General features: G+C 39.2%; 1 protein-coding gene across 2 annotated transcripts; it reads right to left on the bottom strand.

Moving 5' to 3' along the window:
• Positions 1-315: 315 nt before the first annotated feature.
• DDX59 (DEAD-box helicase 59) lies at positions 316-8,154 on the bottom strand. 2 transcript variants are annotated; one of them, XM_066324602.1, is made up of 8 exons: positions 8,004-8,154; positions 6,126-6,967; positions 4,822-4,989; positions 3,900-3,989; positions 3,248-3,499; positions 2,921-3,073; positions 2,315-2,443; positions 316-639 (listed from the first exon to the last, which is right to left on the bottom strand). In XM_066324602.1, the coding sequence occupies exons 2-8, from the start codon at positions 6,954-6,956 to the stop codon at positions 376-378; spliced, it is 1,887 nt and encodes a 628-aa protein (XP_066180699.1). In that variant the 5' UTR covers positions 6,957-6,967; positions 8,004-8,154; the 3' UTR covers positions 316-375. The 2 variants fall into 2 exon arrangements, with proteins under 2 accessions (XP_066180699.1, XP_066180700.1); XM_066324603.1 differs by having other exon boundaries at positions 6,144-6,967.
• Positions 8,155-20,415: the final 12,261 nt, after the last annotated feature.

Genomic DNA, 20,415 nt, shown 5'->3' with positions numbered 1-20,415 from the left:
AACAAAACTTGCACACATGTTCTTAAGAAACCCCAGGAGAACAGACTGAGGATGTGGAGAAACATTCCCAGTGGAAGATTTTATTTATTTATTTAAGTAAGGTATTTTCAGAGGCTAATCCGCCACTGATTTTTTTTTTCTTGCCAGCAAGACCAAAGACTACTGGTATTGAAAAAGGGTTCCAGAGCACTTTTACTAGGCACTACAGTAATTCAAACACACAGTAGTCTGTATTTCAAAATAAAGATGAGGTAAAAAGGAGACTTCTTAAAAAAAACTGTACATTTTTTAAAAAATACAATATACAAGGCAACATTTCATATTTATTTTGAATCATACTTTTATTGTAATTATGTAACTATAAATATGCCTATATTACCTCTTAGAATTACTTTTGTTCTGTTTTTTAATAATGTCCATAATATTATCTCCTGTTACAAGGTCATTCTGTAACTGCTTAAGTCTCTGTTGTTCCCTTCTCTTCTGATCATGCAGATATGGGGAATTAAGCAGCTGTGGGGGAAGAATGGTGCCTGTGGGTTTTACTCTCTTCACAACATCCCAAAAGAGCTTCTTGCTGTTGTTATTGATAAAAGTAATTGCAGTTCCACTGTGACCCAATCTCCCTGCTCTTCCAACCTGCAAAAACATAGATGTGTTTTAAGTTAGCAATATTAAATGGAAGTCCTTCAAATAGTCTAAGAAATTTATTTTTTTGTTACAAAACAGCAAGTAAACCTAAGTGACAGGGCCAAATCTCTCTCATCCTCTAAGCACAAAGGTATTTACAACAAACTTCCTGAATTCAGGATATGTAGATCTGAAGCTGTAGCTGAAATGCATTTAAAATTGTGACTTGTTTATGGGAACACCAGAAGTCTGCTATTGATACTGAGACAGGAGACCCAGACTATGGGCAAAGGTTTACAGTAAATCTGCGCCAAACAAAAGGTTTTAAAAAATACTGTAGAGATGCCAAATATTTACACTTCATATCAAGCACAATATGTGCCAGCATGGCCACAAAAATGCCCTTTACTTTCAATGTCCTAGTAACTTGAAATTATTTACCAATATTATCTAAAATACTTGAACAAATTAGAAAAGGATCTACAAAGACTCTCTATGTAGGAACAGCTAACACTTCAATATTGGTATAGTTTTGATGCTAGAAAGACCATTTTTATTTCCTTAATACACGATTGAAACTTAAGCAGAAAGATCATTAAAACCAGAGGGGAACACTGCATTTAATGAGACAGGCTACTTGAGGAGTTCAAGACAGTGGATAACTTCCAGAGGTCCTCCTCAGCTGTTTGGAACAAGATTTACTTTAAAGTCAGATCAAGGTTCTCTCAAGGCCTTGTTTCAGGTGTCTGAAGCACAAAGGTTCCCTCACCCCTCTGGCCTCTTCCACTGCCTGACTCCCTTAGTTGGGAAAATCCTTTCTCCCTGCTATGAGGCCACAATTTCCCTTGCAGAAGTTACAACTGCTGGCTCTTGTCCTCTCCCTGGGCATCTTCAAGGAGAGTGTGGCCCTGTCTCCTGTGCAATCACCCGAATGGGAGAAAGCAATTAAGTCCCTAGCACAGCCCAAACAAGGCCAGTTGCCTCAGCCTGCCCTGAAGTGTCACATGTGCCAGCCCCTGACTGCACCTGGACTCTCTCCAGTTTGCTGCCTTTTCCCACAGCTGATGTTCTCAGACCTGCACACAGTAGCATTTTGTCTTCCTCATGCCACAAAGAGAGCAACAACGAGTTCTCTTGATGTGCCAGCTAAACTAAGGCTGGGGACTGTGCACACAAACATGCAACTCACAGATCACCTTTTCTAAAGCAGGAAATCCAGAGAAAAAAGCATCAAAGAGATGCTTGACTAGAAAGAGGGGAAGAAATCAAGTTCATGACTGCTTTGCTAATTATTAATGCATATCCCACACTGTGGATGAGGTGCACCGGCAAAAGGGGCATTTGGCCTTTCTTCACACAATAAAAAATGGTAAACTTCATTTTCTATAGACACAAAATTATACAAGAGAGTACAAAACAGGAAGAACACTGCAAAAGTAAGTGATTTAAAGGCACTCTTCTAGGTTTTAGTAACTTATATAGAAGATAATAAGAATAGTATTCTAGATTTGAGTAATTTACATCGGATACTTACAGAAGAGATATCCAGCACTATTTTTTCCCTTTCCTATAAAATATATCCTGAAGAGGAAAATGATCCTTCTGCTTACATTAAAATTTCCATAGGTGGATGTCATATTTCATTATACTTTTCAAATAAAGCATAAGCAATTTATTTATTTACCTGATGTACATATTCATCCATACTTGAAGGCATATCAAAATTCACCACCAGTTTGACATTGACAAGGTCAAGCCCTCGTCCAAGGACTCCAGTACTTACTATAACTTCATACTTCTCTTGAAGTAATCCCTGGCAAGGAAGGAACAAACCAAAATTAATTCTTTGTTTGTGTTTTGAACCTCTCCAAGCATAGGTTAACAGCTACTTATTTGGTGTAAGAACACACCCACTGGGATTATTCTATTGTAGAAGAGAGAATGGCTCCCTGTATTCTTGATTTAAACGGGAATATAATTCAGAGAGATAACCAAAGAGATAAATTCCACAATTTTATTTCCAAAATGATCATATACATTTAAATGCTTATTTAAATTCCTATTTCAAATAATCTGGGAAACAGTCTCTGTATTTATCTACATTTAAAATAGGATTATTATTGACAGTTTTGCTTAGTCCTTTTTGTCTCATCTCCCCCAGCAATACCTCAGGTATTACTGCAGAAAAACAGTCCATTATGACTTCAGTCATTCAAATGAAGCCACATTAAAAAAAAAAAAAAGCCATTTGAAACCTACCAAAACAGCCTCAACTTGAGCAGGCACAAACCTGTAATATGTCTGTTCTTTCCACCTGAGACTTTTCAGAATGCATAGCTGTGCACTGCAATCCTGTAATCTTATGAACAGCATCACTCAATAGATCTGCTCCTAGTTTACAGTCCACAAATACCAACACTGGTGGCTTGAAGAGCTTCTTATCCTGAAAAATTAAACAGTTTATTTAAAAAGGGATTACAACCATCGGCTGTTCATCAGCAGCATGGATCAGTTTCTCCTGATCATGAGATGAGAATCTGACAGAGATGTGGAAAGACATGAATCATTTTATAAACTGCTATTTATTTATTTATTATGAGAAAAATATTAAACTTACATTTAGTATTTCAAACAGTTTCTTCTTTTTAGATGGTTCTTCCACCCACAAGATGATTTGCCGGACATTGGAACACGGCAGATTCTTCTCTCCAACTGTTATTCTGACAAAATTGTGCAGAAGCTGATTTGCCAAGTGCTCGATGCCCACTGGAATCGTGGCTGACACCAGTATGGTTTGATGATCATGAGGGATGTCTTCCAAAATATCCAACACTTGCTGCTGGAAACCCATTTTTAGCATGGTATCCACCTAAATGAAAAATATTACATTTGTACCACATTTTTTTCCATGAACAGCAGGATCCTGAACTTAAACTGGCAGAAGAACCATACTGTAATGTGTAACAACCCAAATGCAGGAGTATTACAGTCAGAAGAAAAGCTAAGTGAGAAAATTAATAACAAATGGTTCACACTGGTCCAACAGTATTATCTTGTCAGGTACCTAAATCTTTACAGCAATAGAACATGTGTTCTATTTCAAATTGTGTCACATTCCAAATTGTGTCAAAAAATAAAACTGTCTCCTAAGAAATACATTGTACTTTTACAACAAACACTCTGTATGTTTAATAAGTGAGACTAGCCACCCACAGTACTCTTCCAGGACCTCTGTATAGATAATAGAGCTCTGATAAATAAAAACTTACTTCATCCACCACTACAATTTTTATGCCATGCAGTTGAACAGAACTTTGCTTTAAAATCTCAAGAAGTCTTCCAGGTGTTGCTATTATCACCTAAAAAAAAAAAAAAAAAAAGAAAAAAGGAAAAAACACACAGGAGTAAGAAATTCCATGAAAGGACAGAGGAGCACCCTAGAAAAACCATAAAATTCCATCACATATATAATAATGGCAGTAATTAGTGAAGTTGCTTGTATTCAAGTAAGTCATAAAACTTCTAGAAAACTTACAGATTATGACACCCTAAGTGGAAATGGACCTTTTAAAACGCTAATAGAGGTGTCAAAGTTAAAAGCAATAAAAACTGCATGAAAAACAAACTACTTTTCCCTCTGAATTACAATTCCTTGTGCAAAATACTGGCATATTTCAGTCTTTGAGAGCAGCAATATCACACATGAAACTTTGTAAAAACAAACAAATAATAAGCTATTAGATATTTAATCAGAAGTGAAAAAGTTTTTTAAAAAATGGTGTAACTGTAAAATGTTGCCCTAAGTTTTCTTGCATTTTGAGTGTTTGCATTTTTGTAGTGGAGATTCCCACGCAGCTTCATGTAAACTACGTATTGTTCACATATTTCTCCTCTGGGAGGAGTCTTGTGATTGATGGTGATGTTCACCTACCAGGTGGAAGAGGTGGCAACCCGTGTAGCCAATCTTTTGCCTTCTGACAAAGTGTATATATATATATATGGATTCAGAAAAATTAACCCAGAGCTTTCCTGCCTGCCTCGCCCTTTGTGTGTCTGAAACAGCGACAGTAAATTTTCCAGGAGACAAGAAACGTTCCGGTAGTTTAGGCTTAGAAGAAAGCCGTCTTTGTGTGCGACAGGTGTCCCCAGGCACATTTCTGTGCTCTGTGCCTGTGATGCCAGGGGGCTGACCTTCACGCTCTGCCGGAGGCGGTGCAGCTGCGGGGGCAGGGGCAAGCCCCCCACCAGCAGGGCTGTCCTCATGTTGGGTAAGGAGGCCATCAGCTCCTTGGCCTGCCTCTCCAGCTGAACCGCCAGCTCCCTCGTCGGTGCCAAAATAAGGGCACACGGAGCTTCTGTCTGCAAAGGACAGGGGAGATCTGGTTAATGTGGAAGTGCTTATGATTTTGATAAAAAGCTTTCAGATTTCCCACGGTAATCTTTTACATTAAAAATGAGAATTATTTTAAGCAGCAAAATGAAATCACTTCTCGATACATACATGAACTTGGACAGGACCCTGAAAATGAAGAATGGGAAAGATTGTGTACAGATGCATTTTTCATTGAAACTCCAGTTTTGCACATGTTACTGTAAACATGTATCTGTCTTGCAGGCTTTAATGATAATTATACAGAGGAACTACTGGAATGTATACACCTTTCCTTACCTACTTCTACATAATGCTCTTGTTCTTAAACTGGAGCGTAGGAGTTGCTAGAATACCTTAAAGAATAGAAGGGTTACTTCAATCTTTCAATTATTCATTTGAAAAAATTTACACACATTTGTGTGCACACACATTCTATAAAGGTATCTAAACAGTACAAAGGATCATTAGAATCGTGTCCAGAATTCTCTAACATATTTTTATGCATCTCTTTTTGAATAAAACCTGTAAAGCAAAAAAGAGTTCTGAACCACTCACAAGGCACAGAATACTATTTGCCATTGCTTCCAATCATACAGTCATGCCTTTACAAAGCAGAAGTTTTCTTAACTCTTTTTCCCACTTTATAAAAGTGAACGTAGCTGGAGGATTTCAGAATTTTTTTAACCCAAATTCCTGTAATTATCTGACAGTCAACTAAATGTATTCCAAGAGAAATTACTCTGTGAGGTTCTACAAATTCCAACAAACCTCTTTGAGTCATGTGATATACGAAGATACAGGAAGAACTTACAGAATGCCTGGAATTATTTTCACTTTCTATTTTAAGTATTTTCGGATGTTTACCACAGAATTTAATTAACTTTCTCAACAAGCAAGAACAGTGTAATAGGTAATATTGATGAAGCAGAGTTGCTTCATCTCCTGAATAAAGCGAAAAAACATTCAATTTTATCAAATAATCAGCACCTCCCCCCTCCAAGAACCAAATGCTTCATCAATCAAAAGTCAAATAAACCACTGAATGTTAATGAAAAACTCTGTAATCACATTCTCCATTACATTGGGAATCCAACAGACAAAGCTGCAAACTGTATTCTCTAACTATTTGAAGTCTCATTACCTCTTTCAAAACCTTCATAATGACAGGAAGCAGGAAAGCTGCTGTTTTTCCAGAGCCTGTGTCAGCACTAGCCAGAATATCCCTCCCTAATAGTCCAACAGGGATCATTTGCATTTGGATGGGAGTTGGCACTTCATAGCCAGAATTCTTTAAATTATTGTTTAAAGTTTCAGGAAAACCACAGTGCTCGAACTCTACAATAGGTCTTGGAACTTGCTGGCCCTGGACAGCAATACCCAGCTGGAGTTTAAGGTTCTCAACCTGCTCATCTTGCAAACCTAAAATAAAGGAATGATCTTTGTAGAAATAAGGTGTATCAAGCAGCTGAGCTTCTGCTTGAGAACCTGCGGGTTGATCAGATGTTAGCTGCTTTTCCTTTGCTTGAGTTTGTAGAAGGTGTTTGGCTTTACACTCCAAACTGCAAACATCCTCATCTGTCTGATCGCAGATGTACTCCCCATAGCGGCCACACACAACACACACAGGCTCTCCAGGCTCTGCCCACCGCTGGGACTTGCTGAAGGATTTGATGGGTTCTTCCGAAGAGCCACCATCCTCAGTATTTGGGCTGTCCTTTCCCAAAGGTACATGAGCAGCGCCAAGGTCTGCAGCTGTAGGTTCTGTGTGTTCTTGTACAATTTCACTTGAGTTGTCTGTTGAAGCAGAAGTTTCTGTTCCGATTGACTTAGCGTCCCGGAACTCTGTGGTCTCCTCTAGCAAAGATCCTCCAGAAGACAGTTTATTTTTCTTAGCTGTACAACTTTTGTCCTCATCAGCAGCCCTCTTGACTTTAACAGATCGTGGTAAAAACATGCTTCAGTACACTAGAAAGGAAATTATTACAGTTGTTAGAAACTACTACTATCGAAAAAGCTGCACTTTACTGTTACCACAAAAAAGTCTAGCAAACAGCGACAGAGAAACCAACTCTCAATCTCTGAAAAGATCTAGAATTTGCCTTGTTTAACAATTATCTCGATCATGACAATGTCGATGCAAGTGTCAAGAAGTATTTTAAAACAGCGGGGGAAGCATGGAACAACACAGAGATATATCTACAGTTAATTGTCAGTATGAGGCCTCTGCAGCTAAGTAAAAAATTCACTTTCCACTGTGCGGAAATTTATCCATTTTGCAAGTCAGTCCTATTTAAATCCCTGGAGAATTCCCCTACTTCTAAGATAAAACAACAGATGCACACAATTCTTCTAAGTCATGAGAAAAACACAACCAACCTAAAACAAATAAAACAACCAGTTTTGGAAAGGATGTCAAATTCATTGCAGGATCCATACAAAATCACTCCTTTTGTTGTTCTTTTTAAAATCCACATAAAATTATAAGGCTGCAGACTTTTGAGATTTGTTTAAGAGTCCAGCTCTGCTTGTTCACGGTGTCCACAAACAAGCAGAGACTTTACACGGTCAGCTGGCCAAATATATGCCACAAGACATATATATATATATATATATATATATATAACACAAGACAAATTAAGTGTTCAAAAATAACCATCTTTTATATCCTGAAACTTCCAGTATTTATCTCCGAAAGCATCAGATATGCTCACCAATCGCTTGCTGTCGTACAATCAGTAAAAGGGTAAACAAAATACGGCAATTTTATTCTAAACAAATTGTACTGCGCCTACCAGTCTGTACGAACTTCTTCTACCCCGAGCGTTTTCACAGAGGCACCGAGCTATGTCTGTGCACACACTGTGTACCTGTGGCAGTGCCGAGGTCGCGGCAGCAGCTCCGGCCCGCGGGTTCCGGGGCTCGCTGCTCCGCCGCGCTCCCGGACCACAAACAAATATCGGCACTTCGTTTTCCGCGCCTAAGAGAACCTCCCACAACGAACCTCTGTGCAAGCTCGGCGGCCTCTCAGAGCGCGGGGCCGGCGGGAAGCACGGCGGCCTGTCCCGGCCCTGCTCTCCGGCAGGAGCCGCCCGCCCCACGGGAGAACGGGGCGGCGGCGGGGGCCTCTTCCGCCGACAGCCGCGCCCTCCGCCGACAGCCGCGCCCTGCGCCGACAGCCGCGCCCTCCGCCGACAGCCGCACCCTCCGCCGACAGCCGCACCCTCCGCCGACAGCCGCACCCTCCGCCGACAGCCGCACCCTCCGCCGACAGCCGCGCCCTGCGCCGCGGGCCGAGCCCGGGCCGCCGCCTCACCGACCGCTGCCGCCTCCCGCACAAAATGGCGGCGGCCGCTCCCGCCCACAGCCCGCCGGGCCGGGCCGGGTGGATCCCCCGGGCCGGGCCAGGCAGAGCGGCGGGCGCGGCTCCCGGGTGGTGCCGCTGGGCCCGGCCTGCGTTCGGCGAGCTTGTTACTCCCTAAAATCCCCTTCGCTGCCCACAAGGCAATAATTACAGACTCGAGAGAGACACTGTTTATCTAAGAGTTGTGCAGGCCCGGGTGCACGGTGGTAGCCCACAAATCAAGCACGCCATTTATCAAAACTTTTTACTGTTTATAGTAAAAAATAGTAAATAAATTGTCTAGCCGACAAAGAAGTGAGTGTTCATTGGCTACAAGTTACGTGGTTCTCTTATTTATCAGAATGGTACTGTCGTTCATGATTCCCTCACCTTTGGTGCTAATTAGTCTTCACGCTCAGTCTCTCTTCTGGGTTCGTGGGCCGTGAGCCGGTGGTTGTGATCTCCCCCTGCCACAATGACCTTTTACCCAGTCAGAGCTTCTTTACAACAGCAAGGCCTGCCATAGGTGGTGTCACTGTCTGTACAGATCCTGGGTTGGAGCACATGCAGGAGGACCAGAGTATTTCCGAAATAAAAGTATCCCCTGTGACCACAAATTTAGTGCATGGCAAAGGTATATCCCGTGGGGAGCTCTCTGGGTTGATGTATTCCCAGGCACTCCAGATGCCCTAACCCTTACCTCCTCCTACTCCAACATTAATCCCATTAACCTGAAAAGCATCCACATTGATGAGGAATTCCATTTCTGCCTCATCACTTTTGTTGCTGACTACCACCACCACCACTATTTCTTGCTGAAGAGAAAATCATAGATCCTAACAGCTCCTTTGGAAGCACAATTTAGTGGCAGTTCAGAGGACCAGTGAGAGGAGGGTATAAACACAGACACAAAGATGGGGTCTTTCAAGCAGCTGCCTACAGCATTCTAAAACATTCAAGTCCAGTCACAAGCAAAACATGGCCTATCTTAAAGTATTCTACATTTCTCTGTAGCAGTTTACTACAAGACTAGCAATACAAAGTGCAAATAGGGGAGTTTGGTCTCTCTGGGATTTTTAATTAACTGCTAGAATTCAAAAGATCATTGAACATTTGGAAAGTGGGAATCACTAGACTGAAAAACTGTCAGGCACCTTCCACCCACACTCCATACATTCCTGGGAAAATCCCCACCTTTCTCTGATTCAGCCTCTGTCATTCCCCTTTGTTTGCACTAACTTTCTTTCCTTCATTTTCCTTCCATAACAGAAGCAAATTTCCTTTTCTGGTTCCATTTTTACAAGGTCATTTCCTGGAATTCAAAACATCATTTGCTAAACAAAGACCAGTATTTCAACAATATTTAATATTATATGAGATGTTTCATACCCTATACAGTCCAAAACATCTTATATGTTTCAGATTTTTCTTTTTTTTTTTTTTCAGTGTGAAACAGCAGTAAGAAAAAACAAAGTTACTTGGTAGGAAATTCTTATCTCGAGTGAGACTACAGTAGAGATTGAAAAGTTTTAGAAATGGACTGTGTGGATATTCAGAGGCATGAAAGGGCTTCCATGCAAGAAACAACTATGTAGACTCCACAGTCTGAAAAAGAGATGACTAATAACAGGTAACCCAAAAGCTTCTGTACCCTGAGTGACTCATAAAGGCTGGACAGCCATTGATAGTTCAGTATTTCTTCCAACAAAAATCGTAACATGCTTTATAAGAAGTGCTCACTGCTGAAAAGTAGTGCAAACTCCCACAGAATGTAGTAGGTTATTCTTTATTTGCATGGAGAAGTTAATTAGTATAGATGTAACTAAACATCTTCTGAAACAGATATTGTTCTTTGTGAGCTCACTGAATAATTTTTTTTTTCCTGGAATAAAGCATAAACATTCTAGTTCATTCACTTGCCTAAGTTTTCTTTCAGTATGATGAACTATGTAAGAGTAAGAAGTGCCTTGGTGAATTTAATTCCCATCCTCTCAGCTCTTGATGCTGCTAATCAGATCTGAGATGAATGGCATTTGAATAAGATTTCTGAATTCCAATTTTTGTACCTTCAGAGTACAAGAAATGTCCCAGACAAGATGGTCTCAGATATGCTACAAAGGGAGTTGTCTTAATATTTTTCCTCCGAAAAACTAGTTAGTTCAAGCGCTGGCTGAATAAAGGTGGATTTAAGTCTTGCTAGAAAACCATGAGCAATTATGGACAGTAGTTTTCACTCATTCTGGACAATTAATCTGGGAGTGTCATAAAGGAAAATATTACAGTTTCCAGGGCAGTGAGGTAACATTTGTATTTTGTATGATTACAATGTTATTTAATTGAGTCGGTAAAACACCAAGACTTTACAATATTCCCATCTTGCCCACACTCATGTGTACAATAGCTGCTCAGAAAGGTATCACATACTGTTACTAGAAACCCCTGCACAAATATAGTCCTTATGTAATGAAAGTGCCTCTTCAGAGTAATTCCTAAAGTAAATATTAGGAGCTACAGAAATGTAACAACACATGTACAAAAGGAACAATACATACAGATTTACTACATAAATATACTACATAAACACTACAGCAACAGATTATTTCAACTTTATGCAACTTTCTGTTAGAAATACAAAGACAGTGATTTGTTAGAATAACAGACAGTGACTATTGATTAAAAGTCAAAAGAAGTAATGAAAACCATACCAAACAGATTGTTAATAGTAAGTATCCCACTTTCTGGTCTCTTTTAAATTATATCAAGATTTTTTCATATTCACTTAAGGTTTATATATCAAACATACAGAAAGGATTCCTGCCCTCAGTTTAAGAACAGGCTTTTGCCCTATAATGTCTCACAGCCTTTCTTTTGCAGCATGAATCAACCTTTCCCATCACTCGGAAATAATAAATAATTCAGTAAAACAAGAGTGGATTAAAGCAGGAGAGTGAAATCCCTCTACTCCCAGGCACAGTAAATCATAAGAAACAGGCTTTCCACGTACTAATTCAGAGACAGCATCCCAAGCCTGACAGTACCATCCACCTCAACTCCCCACAGCGATACCGCCCAGAGTGACCCCGTTCATTCCAACCTGACCCAAATCCTGCCAGAACCAAACCCTGCTCACCTCTGCCAGGCAAGGTCTTCTCAGGTTCCACACAGGGACTTGAGGAACTGATAAAACCGTCCCGAAGGGTAACTGTCCAAAACATTTTAATACAGAGCATTTTAAGTTTCCTTTGTAGCCAAAATAGCTTCAAACAGTGTCTGAATTTTCCACCTTGAGTGAGCTCCAAGCAAATGCAAATCTGCTGAGAATGGGCTCAAACTGGAGTCCAACCAGCACCTCGTGCATCACTCCCTCAAGTGGCAAGCGCCAGGACTGACAGATCTGACAATTAAAATGTGTCTAAAATCACGTCAACAGGAACAGCTTTGGATTTTCTTGAAGCTAATAATTCTTTTCAATATCTCAGTATGTATCCCATGTTACATTATACTAAACTAAGGGATTACAGAACTTAATGTTCTTCATACAATGAATGAAGAACATTAAGTTTATGAAGATGTCAATTAGAGAATAAAAAAAATTATTCTCTGGGGTTGTTGTTTTTTTTTTCAAGTGTGCCACACTTGAATACATATAATTGGAGTTAACAAAATATCCACTCTTTGGGTGGAAAGGAGGGAGAATGTCTTTCCGTTCAGGAGGCAAGGAAGCCACAGAGTGTTTACTTGGGGATTGGTGCCTGTGCCTGCTCTACCTGATGCCATAAAACTAAATACTGTTCTGTTTCTTTAATGTTTGGGGATTTTGAAGCCACTCAGCAGATTTTTAGGTAGGTATTCAACTGTAGCTCTAACCCAAAGTGTATTTAATGAACAGTTCTTTGACTGAAGGAACCAGTGAGTCAATTACTCCAGTGGTTTCTGAATTACAGCTTTATAAAGGAACCACACAGGAAAAATCCAGATAATCTACAAACAAGTAATGGTGGCTAACCATTAACTAGACAATTCATATTCATACAAAATGTCCTGATTTTGTTCAGGTATTGCATGCGGTATACTTATTCTGAGGCCTAGATTTTCTAACTTTGTTTAATCAAAACAGGCAAATCCTACAGATTTTGAAAGCAAATCATTAGTAAAAAAAGACTTAAACTAATATTTTTAGGCTTCCTGAGCAGTCTCTTTGTTTGAAGAGCCACATTCTAAGAAAATATTGGCCAATATTAAGTCTCTGCATAAATCCATGGTAAAATTTGAATTTAAAAAAAAAATCTAATTAAATCTGAATTCTTAAAGCATATTACTGAAGAGGTATATTAAAAAAAAAAAGGAAAAAAAGAAAAAGAAAAAACCCACAAATAACAGCAATCCTGCCCTGAGGCTTCAGCACTAAATGCCACTAGTCCACAGGGAAATAACTCCATAGGGCGATTCATGAAAAAATTATGAACACAATTAACGTATGTGATTATATGCTCAAATACTGCATATAATATTTACTTTGAAAACTGATAGACTCCCTAATTCAGTATCATCACACTGGTAGCACAGCTATAAAAACTACAGTGACTACAATTACCAACCTTTATGTACATGATAGTCTAGCTTCTTGCAATTAGAAGGAATGATTTTAGGGTATGAGAATCATTTAAACTAATTTAAACTTACAAACCTCTGTTGTGTCTCTGAGATTTAGAGAACAAGGATTGGATCAAAAGATTGCAAACACAATTACCAGATTCCAGGGACTTCAGCAGGCAGCAAACTATAACCCAGTTGTTAGAGAATTCAGGTGGAAATTAACAGGATTAAATAAATCTTGAAATATAATGTAATTAGAATTAAGAACTAAAAATTCTCTCCTTTTGTGTTAATCTCTTTCTGAGAGGATATATTTGTGTTCCAATTAATAAGTCTGTTTGCAGGCAAAAGAGATTGGCATCTATTCTAACAATAAGATAACATTCAGGCAACATATACTTACTGAAAGTAAACCATTTTCCCCCCTCCTTTGGGGTCTCATGCAAAAGGATGGGAGAGAAAAGAAGAAACTCCACAAGAGACAAGAGGAATCATAAAGTTCCAGCTTGCCTGTGTCCAAAGTGTATTGCCACCTGCCCATCAATAAACTCTTTTCAATCATGTAACTTAAGAGATGAAGACCTTTGTAATTAATCAGCAAGTGTGACAAATATAATAGGCACATTGCATTCATAGGGAGTGAAGGAAACATAAAGTTAAAATCCAATACTGTGACAAACTGAAGGAAAGATTTATGGCACAAACCTTTTGAGTAAATGGCTAATAAATTTTTCTTTCCGCCAAAGCTCCTACCAGCACTGCTAGTTTTGGCAGCAGAAACCACTGCAAGAAAGGCCTGGAATACATGCAAGAGAGCTGCTACAAACCAGACTTTGTCAGTACTCTTATTAAAATCGATGCCAGTATTAACCATTGGCTTTAGCCTTCGTGCTTCCCCACATTACATTTGGTGCTCCTTCTGTCTCTGTGTGAAGGATTAATTTGCTCTCACTGAAACCCTCACCAAAAAATCACTAAAGGGCACAGAAAGGCTTTAGCTACACTTTCAAAAAACCACTTGCTGCTGCAAGAGTAGAAGCCAAACTCAGAGTGTCTTTCTACCAGCACTGGGCTTGGTGGCTGTGCAGCTCCAGGTCTCAAAAGTTTCCTTGATGACAGCCTTTACCACAGCTCCAAGAATCTCTTTCTGTTGAGCTCTAGCCTATAGATTTTTGAAGGTCTCAAACACCATCACTCTTTGTATAAAGAGTATTAAATATAGTCCTAATAGTGTAATTAAAAAATACACCTTGTGGGTATTTATTTTTTTCAAACAACTTATACTACAGGGCTCGGATATTAATTTTACAGACCTGTGGCACACCTGGCACTTATTTCACTAGCACAGGACTTTGTCAGGTGCTAAAAAAGGCACTGTGCATGACTGCTAAGCAAAGTAGAGGATACAAGACCTGTGGCTTAGTTTACCAAAAAAATTACAACTGTGGTTAGAAGTTCTTCTGAAAGGATTGTAATGCAATATAAATGTATGGTCACCAAGAAGGCCATTTATTCATGACGTTTTTGAACAGAAAGTCAAATGCCAGATGGCTTTAGCTTTGAAAAGCAAAATACTTTTTAAAATTGCACATTCAAGGATCACAGACTGCTAAAGTCAGACCAACAGGTTTGTCCTTCTGAAACTGTTACTCTCCTAAACTTTGTTTGTTGTGAGAACATGCAGACAATGCATTAGCTCAGCTTGATAAAACACAATGGCTATTCAAAACCAAAAGCAAACCTGAAAAATGCAACATATTTCTCACTATCATCCTTGAATGGCTGCTCCCCATGCTTTTTATTAGGAAGATTCAAAGATGCCAGTAACCTTACAGCTGGTGACTGTAATAGCAGAGGGTAACAAGACAGAAGTAATGAATGCCTCCTTGTTAAGCAGTGTTGTTTGTGCTGTTCCAAGAGAGATCTGCCAAGAACTTTTCATGCAAACCTTATTTTTCTGGGATCTGAAACTTGGCGGCAAAAAATTCCAGCACTATACCCAGTTCAAAAGAATTCAGATTACGCCTTTTAAAATGCATTTTTGAGTTTTGTAATAAATTAAATTTACACTAAATAAGGTAAACACTTCAGCACTTCATGTATTTTTTAGTTGCTTTATTGACAGAAAATTTGTGGTTATCAAGTTTGCGGCCCAGATAATTTTATGTTTTCTAACTCTTGGGTACTAAATAAGTCTGAAGTACTGCAGTGTGAAAGGAGACTTTGTGCTGTATGGTCAAGATTTCACAGATGTGTACTTTCTTTTTAAGGAAGACTGTATGAAATACATATGAAACACTCCTTATTCTATCTGCCAAACAATTCAGTTGAATAAATCTGTGCTAATTCTTAATACAATTCAGCTGACCTGGGTATAATGCCACATTGTGGAAAAAAAAATTGGCAATTTAACATTTAGCCCAGAATTTCAATGTGAAATTTTGTCAGGTTGTTTTTGCTGTTGTTTTTGAACAAATTATTCAAAGCTTTGAGCCACACAAAAGTCCAATTTCAGTGTACCCATTTCTTTTTTGCCTCTTGACCCATTACAAGCAGGTCATTTTGTAGAGTTCCTGGCCAAAGCAATATTCCTTCCTGTGGCAACTAGAAAGATTTACAGAAAATAGATTTCAGGCACAGAACAGATTTCAGACCAAGGTAAGGAAGCTTTCTATCAGAAAAACAAGAAACAACAAGGCCATGATAGTTGCCTGAGTAGTGGAAAGGATGTGGTGGCTTAGGGTTCCACCTATGAGGAATAAACCTCCCAGCAATTCAAAACTAAAGGAGATAATCAAAACATATAAGTATCATAAATATCAATGCATTATAAACTTTTCTTAATATATATGGTGAGGTCATTTCAAAGGAAACACTAGAAGAAACAGGGCCAGAAAAAAAAACCCACAAGAGACAGAGTATCTTTAAAAAGTTTCTGCTCATTTTCCTGACTAACTTGTGTTTTCTCACCCGGATTGCATTATCCCCCAAAATATCTCTACCTACCTTACAGTTAAAGACAAATCCAAACTACGGATGTCTATGAAACCACAGTTCCTCTGAGATTATTTGCAATTCAGCTAACATGCTGGCTGTATAAAGACATTGCCATTCTTGGAGAGTTTGCATGAACTGGAACTTGGAGCAAAAAGGCAAGGTTGCCAAAAGCTTCTGTCTTCCTGACACTGTCTGCTCTGCAAGGAGCCACAAAGGCAGGCAGTGGTTACAAGAGGGTGTTGGCCCTGGGAAGCATGACGTCATCCTTTAGTGATGAAAGGGCCAGCAGAAGCACAGACACACCATCTCCACTCAGATGGCTCCTTGTGGATAGGACCTGCTCTCTAGCAGCAGTGAGAATATTTCTGTGGGACTGGGCTCTTAAATAACAAAATCAGAGACATGTAGTAATCAAAGCCTTTTTTTTGTTGTTGTCGTCATTAGCATAGTCTTACAATATCTAAAACTTACATTATTCTCACTCCGAACTAAAATGGTTCATCAGTTTGTTCAGCATTTGCACCTTGACTAGAAGTCCTATGACGTGCTACAACATAAATAGCATGTAGTTTGGGCTTTTTTTCTGTTTCTACTGAACTATTCCATCGCAGTTCATCTCTTTACCCAAAAAAGTCAAGTAGTATTCCCAATTAACCAGTACAATACCACTTAAGACCTTGGTGGTAAAAGAGAATAAGGCGTGGAAGTGTGCCCTCTACCTTGAACACACTTTCTTACTGAGACTGTTTTTGCTTCCCCAACACTTTTAGTGACCATGACTTACTGCTTTTCCCACCTCTGGAAGTGCAAACCACCAGCTACAACAGACTTTCAAACACTCCATTTCAACAATTTCCCAATGCATAGCAAAAGACTCACTCATCTGAACAAGCTGGATCTGTATCACACACTGCCACATTGCAGTGAAATCTGTTCTCTTCCCCTACATTCTCCAATCTGGCAGTTGCTTCATTTCTGTTAAGAACAAATGAAAAGGGAGGAAAGAGTTGGACACAAACACAGAGACTTGCCAGATCAAAGGGAATAGGTAGAAACCCCAGCAAGTTTCCCTCCTTGTATAAAATCTCCAGGGGTCATTTTTGTTGTTTCATGGAATGACTCCCTTGAATCAACACAGTGCCTGCTAGCATCCTCTCCTCCAGGCTGAATCTCCACTTCTTTAGTAAATTGCCATCCACAACAACTGAACTGTGGCTGTCAAAACAAAGCCTGTACTATGGGGGACACTTTGTGCTGAAGTGGGAGTCCTAGGGGTACTTAGTGTGTGTCTCAGGCTGCTCCCAGGCCAGTGGCCACCACAGCTGGGAGGCCAGTTGTGATGGCCACTGAACAGCAAGGTCAGGGCCACCTTCCTTCTCCCATATTCAACCACACTGGTGATCAAAGAGAGAGCTCTATTCCCAACACCCACGAAGACGATGGATATTTCTCCTCTTTGTGCCAACAAGTGGAACTGTGACTGCTCCCTGCCCAGGTGAGGTAGCAGAGAGAACACTCCAGGCTTTTACAGAGACATGTATATTACAGAGCAAGAATACCACAGGAGGTCAGAATTACCAGACAGATGTGTAAACTTCTGTACTTCATTTCTCTTTTGAAACTTTCTACAAGAAAGAAACCACCCAAGTTTTTTTTCTTCAAGTACAAATAAATGGCATGACACCTTTAATCCAGAAAAGCAATTATATATACACTTACATTTAATCACGTCTGTAGCACCAGTGATTTCAAATGGGAGTAACACATAGGATTAACCTAAACCTTTATAAAGTCCTTGTTGGAGCCAAGATTTTATTGCTAAATAAATACATATACACACATTTGGTTTAAGGCTAGTATTAAAATAATTGTTGTTCTTTCCATGTTTCTAATATATATTAAAATTGGGGCAGAATTTAAATCAAATTCTTCTGTACATAGCTTCAACATCCCATACATTTTTCTATCTTGAACATGTTTTCAAATGAATCATAAGGCAAACACCCTGTAAAGCTACTCAGACAGTAATATAAAGAAATTAAGTTATTCCAAAGAGAATTAAATGTAACAGAGTTCTATACACTCAGGTTGTGATGACCTTACTAAGCAAGCAAAAATGGTTACAATAAAAAATTTCGATATACACTTTCCACAGCTGATTTTTAGACAGTCACCAGCTATGTATACCTGCTCCCTAAAGTAATAAAAAATTTTCTCAACAACATGCAATTTGTCAGTAGTTTAAGGGAAATGAAAACTTCCTAAAAGTATCAGTGAAAATCTGGATTATTATGCGTCAAAGACATTTAAAAAAAACAAACCAAACTTCATTGTACAGTCTATGCTATTCCCTTGCTTTCCCTTCCTCATTCATCTTTATCACCACCCCTTTGTAAAAAAAAGAATTTCACTGCAATGAAATGATACCAGAAATTTACTGTTCAAACATAGCACTCTCTGCTGTTTACTACTGCTCTCGTTCAGACACACATGAGCTTCAGTGAAAATTGGAAGCAGGGCCAGAACACGGGAGACTGAAGTCTATTCATGCTCTTCTAATAAATGATGCATGTGCTCAAAACAAATGAGCTTTTATGAATGTTCATATCTTTCTTCACATGTGGAAGCAGCACAAAAAAAAGCCAGTCACAGCACCAAGAAGTGCACAATTCTGTATTCACTCTCATTCAGACTCAGTGAAAAAGTCTTACTAACTGATTAAAACTTCTTTTACCTGAATGTACAGTTGGAAAACTAGAGTCATGTCCATTTTCCTCTAAACTGGGAAGCAAATAAAACATTACCTAAGAACATTAACATGGTGCTTTATTTTTGTCCAAAGTATTTTTCTGAATGCTGGTTTCCCACCACAGATATATTTTACAGTGCAGCTAAGCCATTTAAAGATTATATTCATTAAAAATCATCCTCAGAATTTTCCTTAGAAAACTTGTCAGAGTGACCACTGGGGGATCATAATGGTATAGTGCAGATCTTTCCCTTAATGAAAGAGGGTAGGATCTTTGCCATATGCTTTAAATTTATTACAAATAATTTTACAAGTTATAGCAGGGTATTTTTTTCTTCACAGACAACCTGGCAGTGGACTTAGGAATTAGGGAGTATTGCACAGCATATGTGAGAAGAGAACTCATCTGAAACCCCCTAGAACAAGAGCAATTCCACCAGATGGGGAGAACAAAAAAGAAGCCAGTCTGGAAATCAGATTTTAAAAATTAGAAGCAAAATTTAAAATCTCAGAAAAGAAGACACCAAAGTAACCAGACAAAGAGACAAAACAAACCAACCAGGCCTGAATGTTGAGGGAGATTTAAGGTTTTGCCACAGATCGGTTGCCTGGTTGGTGATCCAGTGGAACTGGGAGGGGGGAAGATGTAGATATTTTTTTTTCCTCCTTTGCAGAGCTACATTAGGTCAAAGCCAGGTTGAGGAAATGAAATCAGTTGTGTCCAAGTATTAAGAGAAGCGACTGTTGGGTACCACACTTGATTCTCATTGAGTAGCTTTTTGGTCGTGCAGATTTCAGTAGCAGTAAAGAGCTAAAGTAGCTATTACTCCAATTTTTCTCCTTTTAGTTTTAATTGTATCAAAAATCACAGATGATTCAAGTAAAATGTCATACAAACCTCTATTTTCCTTTTGGCTCATAACTACTAGAATGTACAAAGTTGGTAAACTGTTTCCTTCCCTCAGCACTTCCTGATTACAAATTAATCAAAGAATTTGAAAGACAGTAATTATGTAACTCTTCTTGTACTTTTGTATCATCTTGAAACAGGAACAACACCTCCCTTCCAAAATCATGCTCTGAGAAAACTCCTAGCTTGCAGAAACTACACATATGCATGTTAGTAATAATGGCAAAGAACTTTAATCATTCAGACAATCATTCACTTGAACATCATAGAACAGCCTGGGTTGGATGGGACCTTAAAGATCACCAGTCTAGTTTTTAGAGAAGTGTTTTTAAGAGCTCCCAGCTCTGGTCAGCTTCTTTGTCCCTAAGGATAGTTTCTCAGGGAATCTCATTCACCAACTCCTAAACAACTGGAAATCTGTTCTTTCAAAGTCCAGGGTCCTGACTTAGATCCTTGCCAGTCTCACCATGCTCACAAAGTCCCCAGGGAGTGGTCACTGCAGTCCAGGCTGCCACCCATCTTAACCTCCCTACTGAGCACTGGCAGGCACCAGCTCCCATAATCATTCTCTTCTGGTTGGTTCATGTAATGCCTGGACCTGGAAAATGTCTCTACACACTCCAGGAGTCTCCTACACTGTTTATAGCCAGCTGGATTGCTATTTAAATAAATAATTTCTTAATTCTCACAGTTTTACCACTACCTATAAAGAAATATATTGAATAAAATACCATGGTTTAAGAGGCTGGAATATCAATAATTCCATTTCATAAGTCATCCTTAGGCTGTAATAACCTCACCTGTTTAACCTCAGGTATGTA

The sequence above is a fragment of the Sylvia atricapilla genome, chromosome 9 (genome assembly GCF_009819655.1).
Source record: "Sylvia atricapilla isolate bSylAtr1 chromosome 9, bSylAtr1.pri, whole genome shotgun sequence".
NCBI classification, from domain to species: Eukaryota; Metazoa; Chordata; class Aves; order Passeriformes; family Sylviidae; genus Sylvia; species Sylvia atricapilla.
This window is presented reverse-complemented; position numbering and strand designations above follow the sequence as displayed.

Coding starts and splice junctions, on each gene's coding strand:
- DDX59 (XM_066324602.1), bottom strand. CDS start 6,956: ATGTTTTTACCACGATCTGTTAAAGTCAAGAGGGCTGCTGATGAGGAC. Junction 4,990..6,125: donor AGGTAATGAGACTTCAAATA/GTTAGAGAATAC, acceptor TGTCCTTTGCAG/ACAGAAGCTCCGTGTGCCCT. Junction 640..2,314: donor TGGATGAATATGTACATCAG/GTAAATAAATAA, acceptor ATGTTTTTGCAG/GTTGGAAGAGCAGGGAGATT.